At 41.1% G+C, this 14,353-nt stretch overlaps 1 protein-coding gene across 2 annotated transcripts in view; it reads right to left on the bottom strand.

Annotated features, from left to right (window-relative positions):
• The window catches only part of NTF3 (neurotrophin 3), a 135,329-nt gene extending 121,510 nt beyond the window's left edge, over nucleotides 1-13,819 (bottom strand). The window contains exon 1 of one of the 2 annotated variants that reach the window (XM_020994392.2): nucleotides 13,425-13,819. Coding sequence is in view for 1 of the 2 variants with exons in the window: in XM_020994390.2 (XP_020850049.1) it covers nucleotides 13,425-13,442 (18 nt within the window). In the remaining variant the exon portion in view is untranslated. The remainder of the gene's footprint in view (nucleotides 1-13,424) is intronic. The other variant, XM_020994390.2, reaches the window with a different exon arrangement.
• Between the last annotated feature and the right edge of the window lie 534 nt (nucleotides 13,820-14,353).

Raw genomic sequence — 14,353 nt, 5'->3', positions numbered from 1 at the left:
ACCATCTGAGGTCACTGGCAGTGCTCTAATCTGATACACAGTGCATCAGACATGTGAAATCTCATTTTCCCTTCAAAATCAAAGATACAGACCTTTACCACTCAGGTAGGTCTATGAGCACTCTTTAATCAAAACACATTTTTGTTGTCCAGCAACATAATTATTTCAACATATTCATATGGCTTCTGTCTTTCCATCCAATGTTATAGTATTTGCAATAAATTCACATAGATTTACTTAATTCTCCCTTATCCTATAAACACAAATCCCAAATTTCACAGACACAATGATAATAGAAAATTGAACTAAAATTGAGTTGTTATTGTTATTGTAAGGGAACCTTATTCTCCTGGGATAAAATGCAAAATGATAAGATTTTTCCCAAAACTAAATGTGTCAGAGAAAAAAATAAGGTTCTTGACCTGAAGGAATTTAAATTATTTTTAACTTTTCCTGTTAAGTCCACCAAAAGAAATGTCAATGTCACTTACTTTGTAAGTCTAACACTACAGGTAAACCAAATACATTCAAATCAGATTAAAATGTAGTTGGGAAATGTTTAACAAAATAAAGAAAACTACAAAACAACTTAGATAATGTTAATTTGTGGTTTTCTAAATCAACATGCTACCCACAGGGATCTGTTTCAATTTGAGAATGACACCATCCGTCAAAAGTCTTAGACAAGCCCTGAAGACACTGCTGACATCATTCTTGTGATCCTGTGGATTTTTCCTCCTTTCTAGCAATCTAAATAGTGAAAGGGAATGAGTGTTTGGCAAAGTTGGCAGAATTGAGGTCAACAGAGGAAAACTGGTCAATGTGAGACAAAGTAGGTTCTAAGTACCAGTGGCATGAAAATTCATGATTGGCTTCTCCATTTTGGGTTCATACGTCTTGGAAGAGGAAAAGACCTCGGGAGATATTCTAATCTAGCCCTCTAATACTCAGATAGCAATGTGAGCTAGCTCATCAGTACGAAAATTCCCTCCAATGACTGTAAACCCATCCAGGATGGTCCTCTCCTTCAAGTCCTCCTGAAATTCAGGGGCATTACCTAAGAAACAATGCCCTTAATAATTAATAATAAAATAATAAGATCTAATGCTTATACTGAGTATTCCAAAAGTCTTAGTGAAGTTTTAAGTTTCACCTGGTACAGAGCTTCAAGGTTTACTACTAAGGCTTTTGCATACATTTTTTTTGATCTGCCCCAAATCCCTAGAAAGATAAGTACTACAGTCATATGAAGTATAACGTAAAGATATTATAGCCCCATTTTCCTGATTAGACAACTAAGGCCTAGCCAGGTTGTGTTAGTCTAAAATCATACAGCCATTAGGAGGGAAATATGTTTTTTCCTGTAGGGAAGAGGTCACAGGACTGGTACGGGGGAAAAATGGACAAGAATAACTCAAACTAGCAAATTTAAATCTAAACAAACTAGGACTAGAGAAAAATCTACAGTATGCTGCCATGGAAGGAACAATGGAGGAAGAATTATAGTTTGAGTTCAAATCCAAGCTCTCCTACCTTCTGCATGTGACCTTGGATAATTCCTTAACTACTGAGGGCCTCAATTTACTAAAGTTTTAGTATTTCAAAGGAACACATAATTTCATAATTAAAAAGTGCCTTAGAGTATACCTAGTCTAATTCCATTATTTTATAAATGAGAAGTTTCAATTTCAAAAAAGTAAAATGACTTGTCCAAGATCAGATAGCTAATTTGCTTCCTTTCTAAGAGGAAAGAGTATGATTTGTATTAGTTGGGCTAGGTTTTAAGAAATCCTAGTTCTCTTCCCCACATAGTAGGGACTTGCTGGGAGATCCATGAACAAGTCATCTTTTACTCAACAGGAGCAAGAAATAAGCCTTATAACCCTAGAGGAGTAAGGCTACATCAAGGGTATGATCAGTAGTGCCAGTCATGTTGAGCATGTGACATTGGCCATAGGCTAGATACATGGATAGAAGTATTCTGGCTTCAGGACTTCAAACCATGAACACAAAAAATGATATAGAGACCTTGGGTGAATGTATTTTTATATATTCCAAGGTGGGGGGTGGGGACTAAGAGCCAGAAATAGGGAGAGGAGGAGACTAAGAATCAGGGCAAACTGTAAGCCAAAAATGGAGTTGGTAGCCCTGGTATGAACTCCTAGCTCTGACTGTAAGACTAATGGAGGAAATTCAAAGCACAAAGTGTAGTTAAGTGAGACAGAACCAGACCCACACCAGATGAATCCTTCCTACATAGCCAACTCTGAAAAGTCATCCATCAGGCTGCATCACATGTTCTAAAAGAGAGAAAAACTCCACTATGTATGGAAACTACAGCATTACACTCTTTCAAATCAGGAATAAATAGTGGGCCTGTGATTGCATTGATGTAAGGAATCTTGGATGAAGAGACTCTGTGCAGATCGCATCTTCTCTGAAACATCTAGTCTTAAGGAGATGCCTAGAACACTCAGAGGTTAAATGATCTGTCCAGGGTCACACAACCAGTGATAAAGGCAAGACCAGAACATAAATCTGCTGTCTCTGAGGCTAGGTCTCTATCCTCTATCCTCATGGATACCTCTACTTTCAAATAAGACAAGATTCCAAATTACATATGACATTGATGGGAAAGGAAAGTCGAGGCACAATTAGAGTGTGGAAGAAGGAATGGGGCCAATGACCCAATGGCCATAACGTTCAGAGCATCTTTGGAATTGGGTCATAACCATAGATCTCTTTTTGACCCTGTATTTCTGGAGTTCTCTGGCCATATTGGAAGTGTGCAAATGCCCAGGTTGCTTAGATCTCACAGGAGCAATGATTACATGGATCTTGCTCCTACCACAGATTTTCCCTGTACTTTATAAAACTGATTCATATCCACCCCATGTTTTGCTTATGGGAAAACCCAGGCAGTATAGATAAGGAGAAGCTGTTCCCTGGATTCTGGAAAGACAGACTGAAGAGTTTCCATATACATACTTGGTAAATTCTGTGCATTGTCATCTGATGACCTACTGAATGCTAGGACTTAACACCTCTTATAAGCAGCCTAGATCAAAACCAGAGGTCCCATTTCAAATCTGTGGCACTACAAGGAGAGAATTGCAACTTAAATCAATAACCCATATTGGAAACAAAGGTCAGCTTCTCTTGTCAACAGGAGGGGAAAACGAGAAGTGGAGAAGAAAGGAAGCTAAGCCAGATCTGACACATGCCAGCCAGCAGGCAGCCTAAGAATATAAACATTTGTCTTGCACATTAAAAAGTAGCATGTTGATGAAACAGGTTATCCTGATATATAAGGAGCATTGTTCTTCTTTTTGAGTGACAATCCTTAAACCAAAGAGCTTGAGAGTGATGAGTGGAGCAGAACTTGAGGGACATGTGAGAAGAGCCTGGGTCAGCTAATGGCCTACTGAGAGAAGCCAACACAGCTCCTAGAACAAGGCAGGAGAGGCTGGCCTGGGCAGGTGACATGGGTGCTGAAAAGGCAGGCACACAAGCAAGGTAGGGAGCACCACTCACTACCACAAGCCAAACCCTTCTCCTCTCAGTTCTGTACACATGCAACCTTTGCAGGCAGAGCCAAAGTTACAAACATTCTTGGCCCAAGATAAATACCACTGTAAATTCTTTTCATGCCTGTCTTCCTTTGATTCAGTCATTCCCCAAAGGTAAGAAATGAGGCTAATCCCAGGTGTGCCAAGAGGTGTGCTGAACAAGACATATTCACGTTTTCTGGGTAGGAGGGTTGGGATAGCTCATGAAATGTCTGAGCTGGGATGGACCACAGTGATAAACTTGTCTGACACCTTTTCACAGATGAGGCAACTAAGGTTGACTTGTCCAAGGTCACCCAGCTGGTTAGCAGCCAAAGTGGCACTAGAATGCAAATTTTGTGAATTTCAGTCTCTGTACTTCCTTTTTGGCCCGTGACCTTTCATGAATAGGAAACTGAGGCATTAAGAGAAGGACCTGCAGCCAAGTGAGGACTGGAATCAGTGTGTACCAATTCCCTATCTAACAGACTGGTGAGTACAATTCTTGACCACCACCTTCCCTCTGCCTAAAGCAAGGGAACTATAGCTCAGTCATACTCTCTGACTCAAAATACTCTTAAAGGAGTCTAGGTTCAAGAAAAAGAAGATTTAGAGATAGTGCTCTAGGGAACAAAATCTCCTGAAGATGAGTAAGTATCACAACAGGTAACACCCAATTCCTATTCAAAACCTTTATCTCTTCCCTAGTTGTACTTTGGCTACAAATAGAAAGGTTTTGTTTTGTTTTGTTTTGTTTTAAACAAAGAGTTTCAAAAGATTTTCCTTGATAGGATGATAGGTCTTCATTCAATCTATATTATTTGGAGATAATAGAGCCAGAACACCCAGAACTTCCTGACAACTCTTGACAAAAGGTGGACTGCTGATACCCTTATCCTACCATGTGAGAAAAAAAAAACCTTGACAGAAGAAAATGCTTTTGTTGAAGATCAGGGATATGTACATATGGTTCCAATGGCTTTTAAATGAAAGAGTCCTTAGAGGTAATATATTTGAAGCACTATGTAAAGTCAGTTATAATATTTGAAAGGATTTTCTTTTTCCATCTTGGTTGTTGAGTAGGGTCAGTTTTTAAAGGTAATTAACTAACAAAGTCAGTCAGTCAACTAGTATTTAAGCACTGGGGTATACAATGAAAGGCAAAGTACAGTCCCTCCTCTCAAGGAGCTCACAGTCTAAGGGGAAGACAACATTCAAATATCAATGAATAAACAAGATACAGAGGGGAGATCACTGATCGAGGAAAGTGGACCAGGACAGACTTCTTGCAGAAAGTGGGATTTTCATTTTTCCTTGGTACCAAAAGGAATCTTAAGGGATCCAGTCATATACTGGTCACGAACTTCACATTCCCCCTCCCAACAATGAAAATATTTGCTCAAAAGTAGATAGTGTTTGACAGTTTACAAAGTACTTTCTTCGCAACCTTGTGAGTTAAGTAGCACAAGTACTATTACCATTCCCATTTTATGGATGAGAAAACTGAAGCTAAGAGAGGTTAAATAACTTTCTCATGATCAAAAAGCTAATAAATCTTGCCTCTAAGTCCAGTGCTCTGTTCCCTACAACACACTAACTCCCTGTCCCAAGACATAACCTCCTTAAATTCCATCAAGAAGCAACTTCCCACAATTCTTACACACACTTGTCTTTTAACACACGCATCATGGAAATAAGCTTGTAAAGGCTCCATACAATCAAAATAGTCATAGCAGCATTGTTGTGGTGGTAAAACACTAGAAACACAATAAGTGTAAATTGGGGATTGGCTGAACAAAGTGTGGTATATAAATGTTAATAGATTATTCTTCCATAAGAAATGACAGATATAAGGAATTAAGATAAATATTAATACTTCTTTGAACTGATTCACAGCAGAAAAAAAGATCTACGAAGGCATATAAAATGATTACAATAACATAAATGAAAATAAAAGGCAGTAAGAAAATTTTATATTGAATATCTCTGACATAAGGTTCTAATATCAAAGGGATATAGATTTAAGAAAATAAGAGCTAAAGTCATTCCAAATAGATGAGAGGTCAAAAGATATAAACAAACAAGTCTCAAAAATAAGAACTGAAAACTATTAACAATCGTTTGAAAGACTTCTTCAAATTACTAATAAAGAGAAATTTAAATCAAAAGAACCCTGAGGTTTTACCTTACTGACAGTAATTCATTAAATATAACAAAAACATGGGAAAAATATATATGTAAGGGGATGTCTGGAAGACGGGCATGCTAAGGTATTTTTGGATCTGTGAACTGGACCAACCACCTGTTAAGCAATTTGAAATTATGCAAAAATTACTAAAATTGCACCAGAGATACTTATGCTAGACATATAATCCAAAGAAGTCAACGACAAAAAGAAAGGCCCCATATACACCAAAATATTTATAGCAAAACTTTTTGTAAGTACAAAGAACTGGAAACACCCAACAACTGAGGAATAATTAAACAAGTTCTACTACATGAATGTAATAGAATATTATGGTGTTATGAGGACGAATGGGAAGCTATATGCACAGAGGAATTGAGCATAATGAGGAAAACAATATACAAATGACTACAACAGTGTAAATGGAAAGAATCACCAACAAAGTGATCAAAACTGAATACTATGAAATTATAATGACTAAGCTAGGCCCCAAAGAAGAGACAGGAGAAGACACCTCCCCACTTTTTTAAAAGAACTAGAGGTGGGATGGGAGGCCATGGCTGGGGCATGCTACATATAAAGTCTGGCTTTTGGGAATTATTAGTTAGTTTTGCTGAACATTTTTTCCTTTTACATTTTTTATTATATGGGACAGGGAGAAGGTGGAGATTGATATGTTGGGAAATGTAGATGATACAAAACCAAAAGCAATCAACTGAAAAAAACAGAATCAAACTTATTAAATGTAATATTCACTCTCAGACCCAGAAAACTGCTGTTAAAACAAACTTCTTTCCTTCCTCTCAGTAGAAAGGCGAGGGACAAGAGATGTAAAATGCAGTTTGGACTGTTGGACTTTGTGGCTGTTTCTATTGTTTTTGTCTGAATTTTCCTTTTCTTAGAAGAGAGAATTCAACCAAGGGGAAGAAAAGATAGAGCAATACCCCTAGGGACTTTGTAGGGAATATATAAAAACAAAAGAGGAATCCAACTGACTTTTTTCAGTTTAAAAAGTGAAATCAGCTTCCAAAACTTTTCACAACATTCATCCCACTCCAGCATGTGTGTGTCTGTGTGTGTACACATATATACATATATGTATATATTTTCCCCCAACTTAGGTGTGTAACTTGCAAAATACATACACACACACACACACACACCCCAATTCACCTGATACCAGGCACCCACTCACAAACCCTGTGACTAAAACTGAGCCCATCAAAATGCCATCTTACTGTATACCTCTTTTTGCTGTTTTGTATCCACTAACATAAATATGCCCCAATTCCCAGTCTGCCCCACATATGCCTGTCCCTGCACATGATGCACGCACAGACCTTATCAGTACAACTACATACTGCCTTCAGCTTCCCTGCACTGGAAGTTTTGGTTCTACTCCAACAAACTCAATTTTAAATAAAACTAAATCTAAAACCCTAACCGCGGTCATTAGTTCAACTTACCAGATGCCAGAGAAATTGCCTGTCTCATTAATGAGTAAAACAGCAGCTGGTAATGTCTTGGAGCAGGTTGGTGGGTTTTAAAAATCTTGGGAGTTAGCCTGGATCCCCTCTCTCACTTCTAGCCAACATGTGGATTTACGTTCCCTCCAGATCGTCAGGCGGGAGGGAGCCCAGCACAGCTCAAGAAAAAGGGCTGCAGAAAAGTCTGCAGGAAAAAGCAGGCTCAATTACAATTAACCATCCTGGAAGTAGGGGAGGAGAAGAAGCCAGTTCATTGAATACATATGGGAATGAAAATGCAGAGATGGGAAATGTTATGTAATTAAACTCTGATGGCCTATCTTGCCCAAGGGGGGGAAGCAAGACCCATCAGTAGTGACCTCTTCCAATCAATTTAATTGGCCCAACCTCGCCAAGAAAAGCAACAGAATTGGTTTAGTGCCTCCTGGATATAGCTCAGCTCAAGCCTATTTATGGTCATTGAGCACAAGGGTAAGAGACTGCCCCAGGGACCAGCAGTCTAGGCCCTAATGCAGGGTCCAGGATTCCAGGACTTCCACAGGAGAAGAGGTTGTACCTACCCCCACTTTATAAGAGACAACTCATTGGTCAATTCAGCACCTGACATCCACAATACTTCTCACCAGCCAAAACTCTGCCTATCAAGCAACCAGACCTTAGGGAAAAACAAAAACAAACAAAAAATTATAATAGCAACTAGGTACAGCTGAATAGGCTCCACTCTTATTCAAAAAAGTCTACTTCAAGCTAGTGACTCACTCTTGTGCCCCCAAAGTCACTTTCTTTTTCTTTTTTTGCCATTATTGTGTGCATACTTAGAGGAGGGAAAGTATCTTCCCTCTGAGAGAAGTTATCTTCCTGTAATGGCCTTCAATTTCCTTTGACACTTCAATGCCTCAGTGATGTCACCAATATGGGTACTCCCTCCACAAATAGAGATGAAAACTCATCCTGCCTTTACAGTCTGTGTGACTCTCATCTCTGTCCTGCCATAAATCCTCCACAGGTGCTCACTCAATGTGCTGGGTACCCTCTTCTAGAACACTTGACATGGTGGGGATAATGTCGGAGCCAAAGACCCTTCCCTCCATGATCAGCTCATCTTTTCTAGTCATATATCTGTATTTAAATTTTATATTTTGCTTCTCTAGTACAATTCCTTGTTGGTGATGTGTTAAAACCTACTCATGCCCCCATGTGACTCTCTATTGTCTTTTGAGTGAACCTCGACTCTGGCAACTCATAAAACCATGGATATGGATCCTCAGAGCTTCTTAAACACCTTACTCCTCACTATGTACTCTTTGATGTGGTAACAGTAGCCTTCTTGCTGTCCCATGAACAAGACACTCGATCTCTTAGTTCTAGGTATTTTCTCTGTCTCCCATGACTGGAATGTTCTCTGTCCTCCTATCTACTTACTGACTTCCCTGAATTCCTGTCTTCTACTGGAAGCCTCTTCCAACCCCTTTTCATTCTGTTACCTTCCTCTCTTACTTACTTCCTATTTATCCTCTATATAGCTTCATTGTACTTGTATATATCCTGTATATATCTGTTTGCTTACTATCTCCCATATTAGATAGTGAGCTCTTTGAGAGTAGGATTGTCATTTGCCTCTTTTTGTATCCCTAGTGCTTAGGCACAGTGTCTGGCACATCGTAGGTACTTAATAAATGTTTATTGACTCACTGACTAAACTAGGATTAGGTACATCAATTTTATGAAGTCACGAAAAATTTAATAAAAGATCTGCCCAAGGTCAATGAATTAGCAGTAGAGATGGGATGGGTACCCAGACTGTATTGTCAGTCTGGGTTATCAAAGAGGAGTTCAATCACTTTTAACTGGCTTGGATTAATGGCCATGTTATTCCATATCTTTCATTTTTTTTAACCTTTTGGTAAAAATTTGTGCCCTTAATCCAGCAAATCTTTATTAAAGAAGAAAGAGTAGACTTTTCTGCCAAAACCAAACGTTCCTGGAGGGGAGAGCATGAGTGTAACTGCAAGCTTTCAATAATAAATACAGCAGAATTCCTTTGTAACAGGGCCATTATTACATGCATTCAAACGCATTTCTGATATCACATCTCTGCTCCGTTCCTCTTTTGACACATAGACACACACATATACAATACATACATGATACACACACATACAAATCAGGGCATGCCATAGCTAAATTAGCTGGTAACACAGGTTTTTCCCCCCAGCAGCAGCCTTTGGTGCCACAGGTACATGCAATCATAAAAACATACTTTGTCACATGCCTTGACACTGATACATTTTTACATTTATCATCCCATTCTTCTGATTTCTACCTCATTAGCTATCCCAAGGCCATACTCCACTTTGGGGATTGAACTTGAGGGCTAATGATCTATTTTCCTAAACAAGTGTTCTCTCCATTATTGCACCCTGCCTCATCTAGCAAACACCTCATCTTACACTGCACACTGAAAGCAAATTCAGTTCTAAAAGAAACACAGCATCCCTGTTTCCTTTATGATAATTCAGTCCCATTTTACAGCTGCCTGAGTAAAATACTTCCCCCTTTAACATATCTAGCAGTCATTCACTCTTATTTATATCACCCCAAATATTCCCACATATCTACCTCTGGACAACCCCACCCCCCTCACTGCCACATACATACAGATTCCATCAATCTCAATGAACATCTTCTGAGGTCACTTATCTTTACTTTGCTCTCCACCTCGTCAGCTTCCCCCATGCTCCTAGCCAGGCACCACACACTAGGATTTGCTTATTCAATTCACTGGCAGAAGATAGTCCCAAACATCCCAGACCCTCTATTTAGCTTAGATGCTCAGACATCTAATTCATAATTACCTACTACTCCCTACACAAGAAATGCTACTACCCTTGCTCCTTTAACAAAACAGAGATGCATATCACCAGCATCTTGGGGGACAGACACAGAGCTGTTTTCACAAAGCCAAAGATATGTTCTCTTAGCACACATATCCATAAATACCTCAAGGAAAAATTTTTTAAAGTAAGGAAGACCTTCAGTAAGTCACCTAGCCATACTTAGGCCTCTTGGCAATGCTACAGCAGTCAAATTATTCCCCAAAGACAATGCTGCTGGTGCAATGTGCTATATATGTTCAGAGCCTCTAATACTTTACTATCCACCCAGTAAGCACTGGATAAATGTCACATATGAAGAATAGTCATTAATGGTGGAGCACTCTCATAAACTAAACATTCATTATACATACATGCATCTCCTCTACAGCAAAATGAGCTCTCTTCTTCCACTTACATCTTACATACAGATCTCTTCTATTCTCTCTCCCCAAATTCCTCCACAAAATGAAGTCCATAATGTACCCCCACATAACATCCTTCTCTTATATGTGAGCCCCTCATCTTAACCCTTCCCAACAGTCATCTCGCTGGAAACAGCTTCCTTTCCTATATAAGCCCTCCAAGATTCCAAGAGAAATCTGTCTGAGTCCACAATTTATCACCCTCAATGCCATTCCTGCCAAATTCTCCAATGCCCAGACCCCCACATATCATACACATCTTCCATATAAAGTCTACAACCTGCTCTTCACATAATCTTTCCCCACCCCCTACACACATCCCCTTGGTAATCCTCAGGCAAACAACCCTGCGCCCAAGTCCACTTTTCCCTCACACACATTACACTCCCACATCACATTAATTCAACATCTCTAAGCAGACAGACACAAGCTATGCCTTGTGTCTCCAAATTATCTCTCTCCCTCTCCCTGAAGTAAAACAGCCTTTTCCTTGGCCTGTACTCATAATCCCATATTCTCTGGCTTTCTTTTCTTTATACATGTCTTCATTCTACAAACACCTCTGAAACACAATTAATTAAATGACTTTATAAATTGTTCTTACTATGTGCCACACATTGTGTACACACACACACCTTTAGTCTTACATATGCCTGATTCTGCCTACGCATTTAATTCATTCAACTAATTTGTACTTTTGTCCCCTCAACCCTCCCCACAAATCACACATATGCTGTTCAGACACAAAAACAGACCCTATACACTCAGTTTATTTCCAGATCCTCTTACACAAAACTCTAATGCCAACAATCTTAATTGATATCCCCTAGTAATATTCATTGCTGTTTCCCAACATTTTGTTTATACACAACTATATTTCTAGTCTCCTCCTCACATGGGTCCATGTGTTAAAGAACAAGGTAGAAGAAGTTAGATTCTCTCTCCAAACTTTATCCCCTCAGCCTCCTTTGCGTTAAGTCACAAAGGAATTGAATAAGGTACAAGTCTAAGTGTGTTTTCTGTGGGGGATGGTGGAAGTAAAACTTGAAACTTTCCAATTCTGTCCTTAGTAGACAAGTGGATGTTTTCTCCCCTGCTATTCGTGCAGAGTGGGAGACAGATCTTTACTGAAAAGCACATGTTCCAACCAGGCAGAACTTAAAAACAACGCCCTCCACCACCACCCTGAAAACCCTTTCTCCTCTTTCTCCACAGAGAGAGGGCAGTCCTGCTTTCCCCCCAAAGCCTCTAAACCCCAAACCATACTTCCAACACATGAAGATTTCTCCTCTCCAAGGGTAAGGGTGCCATCCAGGTCCCAAGCTCTCTCTACCCAGTCGCTGACCAGAAGCCCAGGCACCAGAGGTAAAGAGAACCGTCTTCCTTTTCCCGGTTCCCTCCATCTGGAATACCCACAGATCCAACAAAAAAAAAAGCCTTTTTTAGTCAACCGCTCCCCATCTCCTCAGTCCAAGCAGTATTCTTTAGTTCCCTTTATTTAAAAGGCAAATTATGAAATGGCTCATGAAAACTATCTGAACCATTTACAAACTTCTGGGCAGATCAGTCTACCCCCCACCCCAAACCCAAGGCACAGAGTTCCCTTCCCCCACTCCACCTACTCTATTCTTCAGTCCTTTTACTTTTGCTTCTCCCCACAGTACAGAAGTATCTCTCAAATTTTTGGATGACTAGGTTTTTGGCTTTTGGCAAGAAGTACAATTTATTTCACTCTCCCCTCAACCTTCTTGACCTCTTCAGAGCCTTTGGGTCTGCCAGTTTTCCCACATAACCAACCCTGCCTCAAGTTCCTAGAAGGACTTTGAGAACCAGTAAGGGTAATCCTCCTGGATGTCCTGGCCCAAGTGCCCTCCTACTCTCCGGAACGCAGACTGGATCTTCTAAACCTGGAACCCAGATGTGGGGTTCAAGGAGCTGGAAATGTAGAGTAAGTGACCAGAAGAGGAATTTCATGGGGATGGTGGAGAAGTTGGGTAGGGGCTGCTTGATAAAAGGTCAAGAATAGGATATATGTGTATGTGTATGTGTGTGTGTGTGTGTGTGTGTGTGTGTGTGTGTGTGTGTGTGTGTATGTGAGAGAGAGAGAGAGAGAGAGAGAGAGAGAGAGAGAGAATGAGAGATTGATTCACGAGATTGATTCACGCAAGGTTTGGGGGCAAAGGTCACAAAGAGAGAAAGGGTTCTAGGGAAGGGCTGAGATATTACACTACAGGTACTCCAGGATAAGGAAGGTCTTTCTCTCCAAACTGGGAAATGACTGTACTTGTCAAAGACAGACTTCTCCCCTCCCCCATCCCACATAGAGGGGAGGAGGGAGGTGTTATGGGGCCACATGGGGGAGGGGATTTAGTGGATTGTACATGTGTGTATGTGGGGGGTGGGAGAGCGACTTCTACTCTGCGATTGAGATTTGCTTTAAAAAAAATCCTTTTGTTAAACAGGATGCTGCAGAGATTTCTCTGTAGTGAAAGGACAGGGGTGTTTCTGGATTATCCCCTTCCTCTCATACAATCCCCACACCCCTTCCAAACCAGGTCCCTTAAATGTGATCACTTTCCCAGATTTGGATCGAGTTTTCTTGGGACTCCGGAAGGTAACAGAGGTCTGTGGGGGAGGTAGAGTGAGGGTGATCCCCTTTACGACTCCAAATATCAAAACCCAAACTTCTCTAGAGTGAAGCCAAGAGCTCAGAGAGACCGGAGTTAAGCGGGAAAGGGGGTACAGAGTTGGGCACAGAACCGTCGGCAAACTGCCTAGAGGTAGCAAGCAGCTGAGCTCATCCGACAACACTTCACTCTGGAATATCCCAAACTCCCCCAGAACAGTTAGACTCCTTTCCTTCTCTTTAACCCCCACTTTGCTCACCCTTCTTCCCGTCCCCTTACCGTGGCAGGAGTAACCATGGCATCCGTGTGAATGTTTTCAGAGAAGTCGACATGAAGAGAAAAGTGGAAGCGAGCGGGTTCATTCAGTCTCCCCCACCCCGCCGCCGCTGCCACAGCCACCTATCACCACCACCAAAAAAAAAAAAAATAGCTGTGCGGGTCTCTCCCGGGGAATGCGCGCTTAGCTACTCGATTTGGGAGAGAGGATCCTTCAACTCTGTGTCCCGAGAACATAATCTGCGCGGTTATAACCAGCCAACCCAGCCAGATGGCTCCGTGCTCAGCGCAGTAACCCTTTAGGCGCCGCGGCGCAGCCTTCCCGCGCTGCCTCACCTCCAGCCCACGCTGCGCCCCTTCTTAGCTCCCCACAAGCCTAAGGCGCACCCCGCCCCAGGCTTCAGGAGACTAAGTCGGAAATGGCGCAAGGTGCTTTTGTTTTTCTTTGTTTGCTGGGGGTGGGGTGGGCAGAGAGAGGCGCCTCCCTGTTTCTCTTATTTCTATCAAACCCCCAAATTAGAAAGAGCTCTCTATGCCTTTGAGGTACTTAGGAAGAACCGGACACATTGTGTTGTTTTGTGTTTTGTTGCACAGTATGGGTCCTACTATCCGGATTAAATTGCTTCAACAGGTCTTTTTTTTGTTGTAGCTGTTGTTAGTCAATTCTTCTTGGACCTCCCTCTACTTTTTCCTCTATTTTTCTCAGGAAAAGGGGGGTTAGCTCACCTCGATTCCTCAGCCTGTGTGGGTCTGATTTTTAAACCCCTCCTCTTATCCCTAGACCCTTAGAGTTAGAGATCTCTTTCCCCCTCCTACCCAAACCCATCCCCTTCCCCAACCTCCGGCCCTTTCCTCTAACTCGCAACACAAATACAAATACTGCTCGAGCCCTCCTACACACACACACACACACACACACACACACACACACA

Source organism: Phascolarctos cinereus, unplaced genomic scaffold (genome assembly GCF_003287225.1).
Source record: "Phascolarctos cinereus isolate Bilbo 61053 unplaced genomic scaffold, phaCin_HiC Scaffold_1;HRSCAF=81, whole genome shotgun sequence".
NCBI classification, from domain to species: domain Eukaryota; kingdom Metazoa; phylum Chordata; class Mammalia; order Diprotodontia; family Phascolarctidae; genus Phascolarctos; species Phascolarctos cinereus.
The sequence above is the reverse complement of the archived record's forward strand: the minus strand, read 5'-3'. Positions and strand labels throughout refer to the sequence as shown.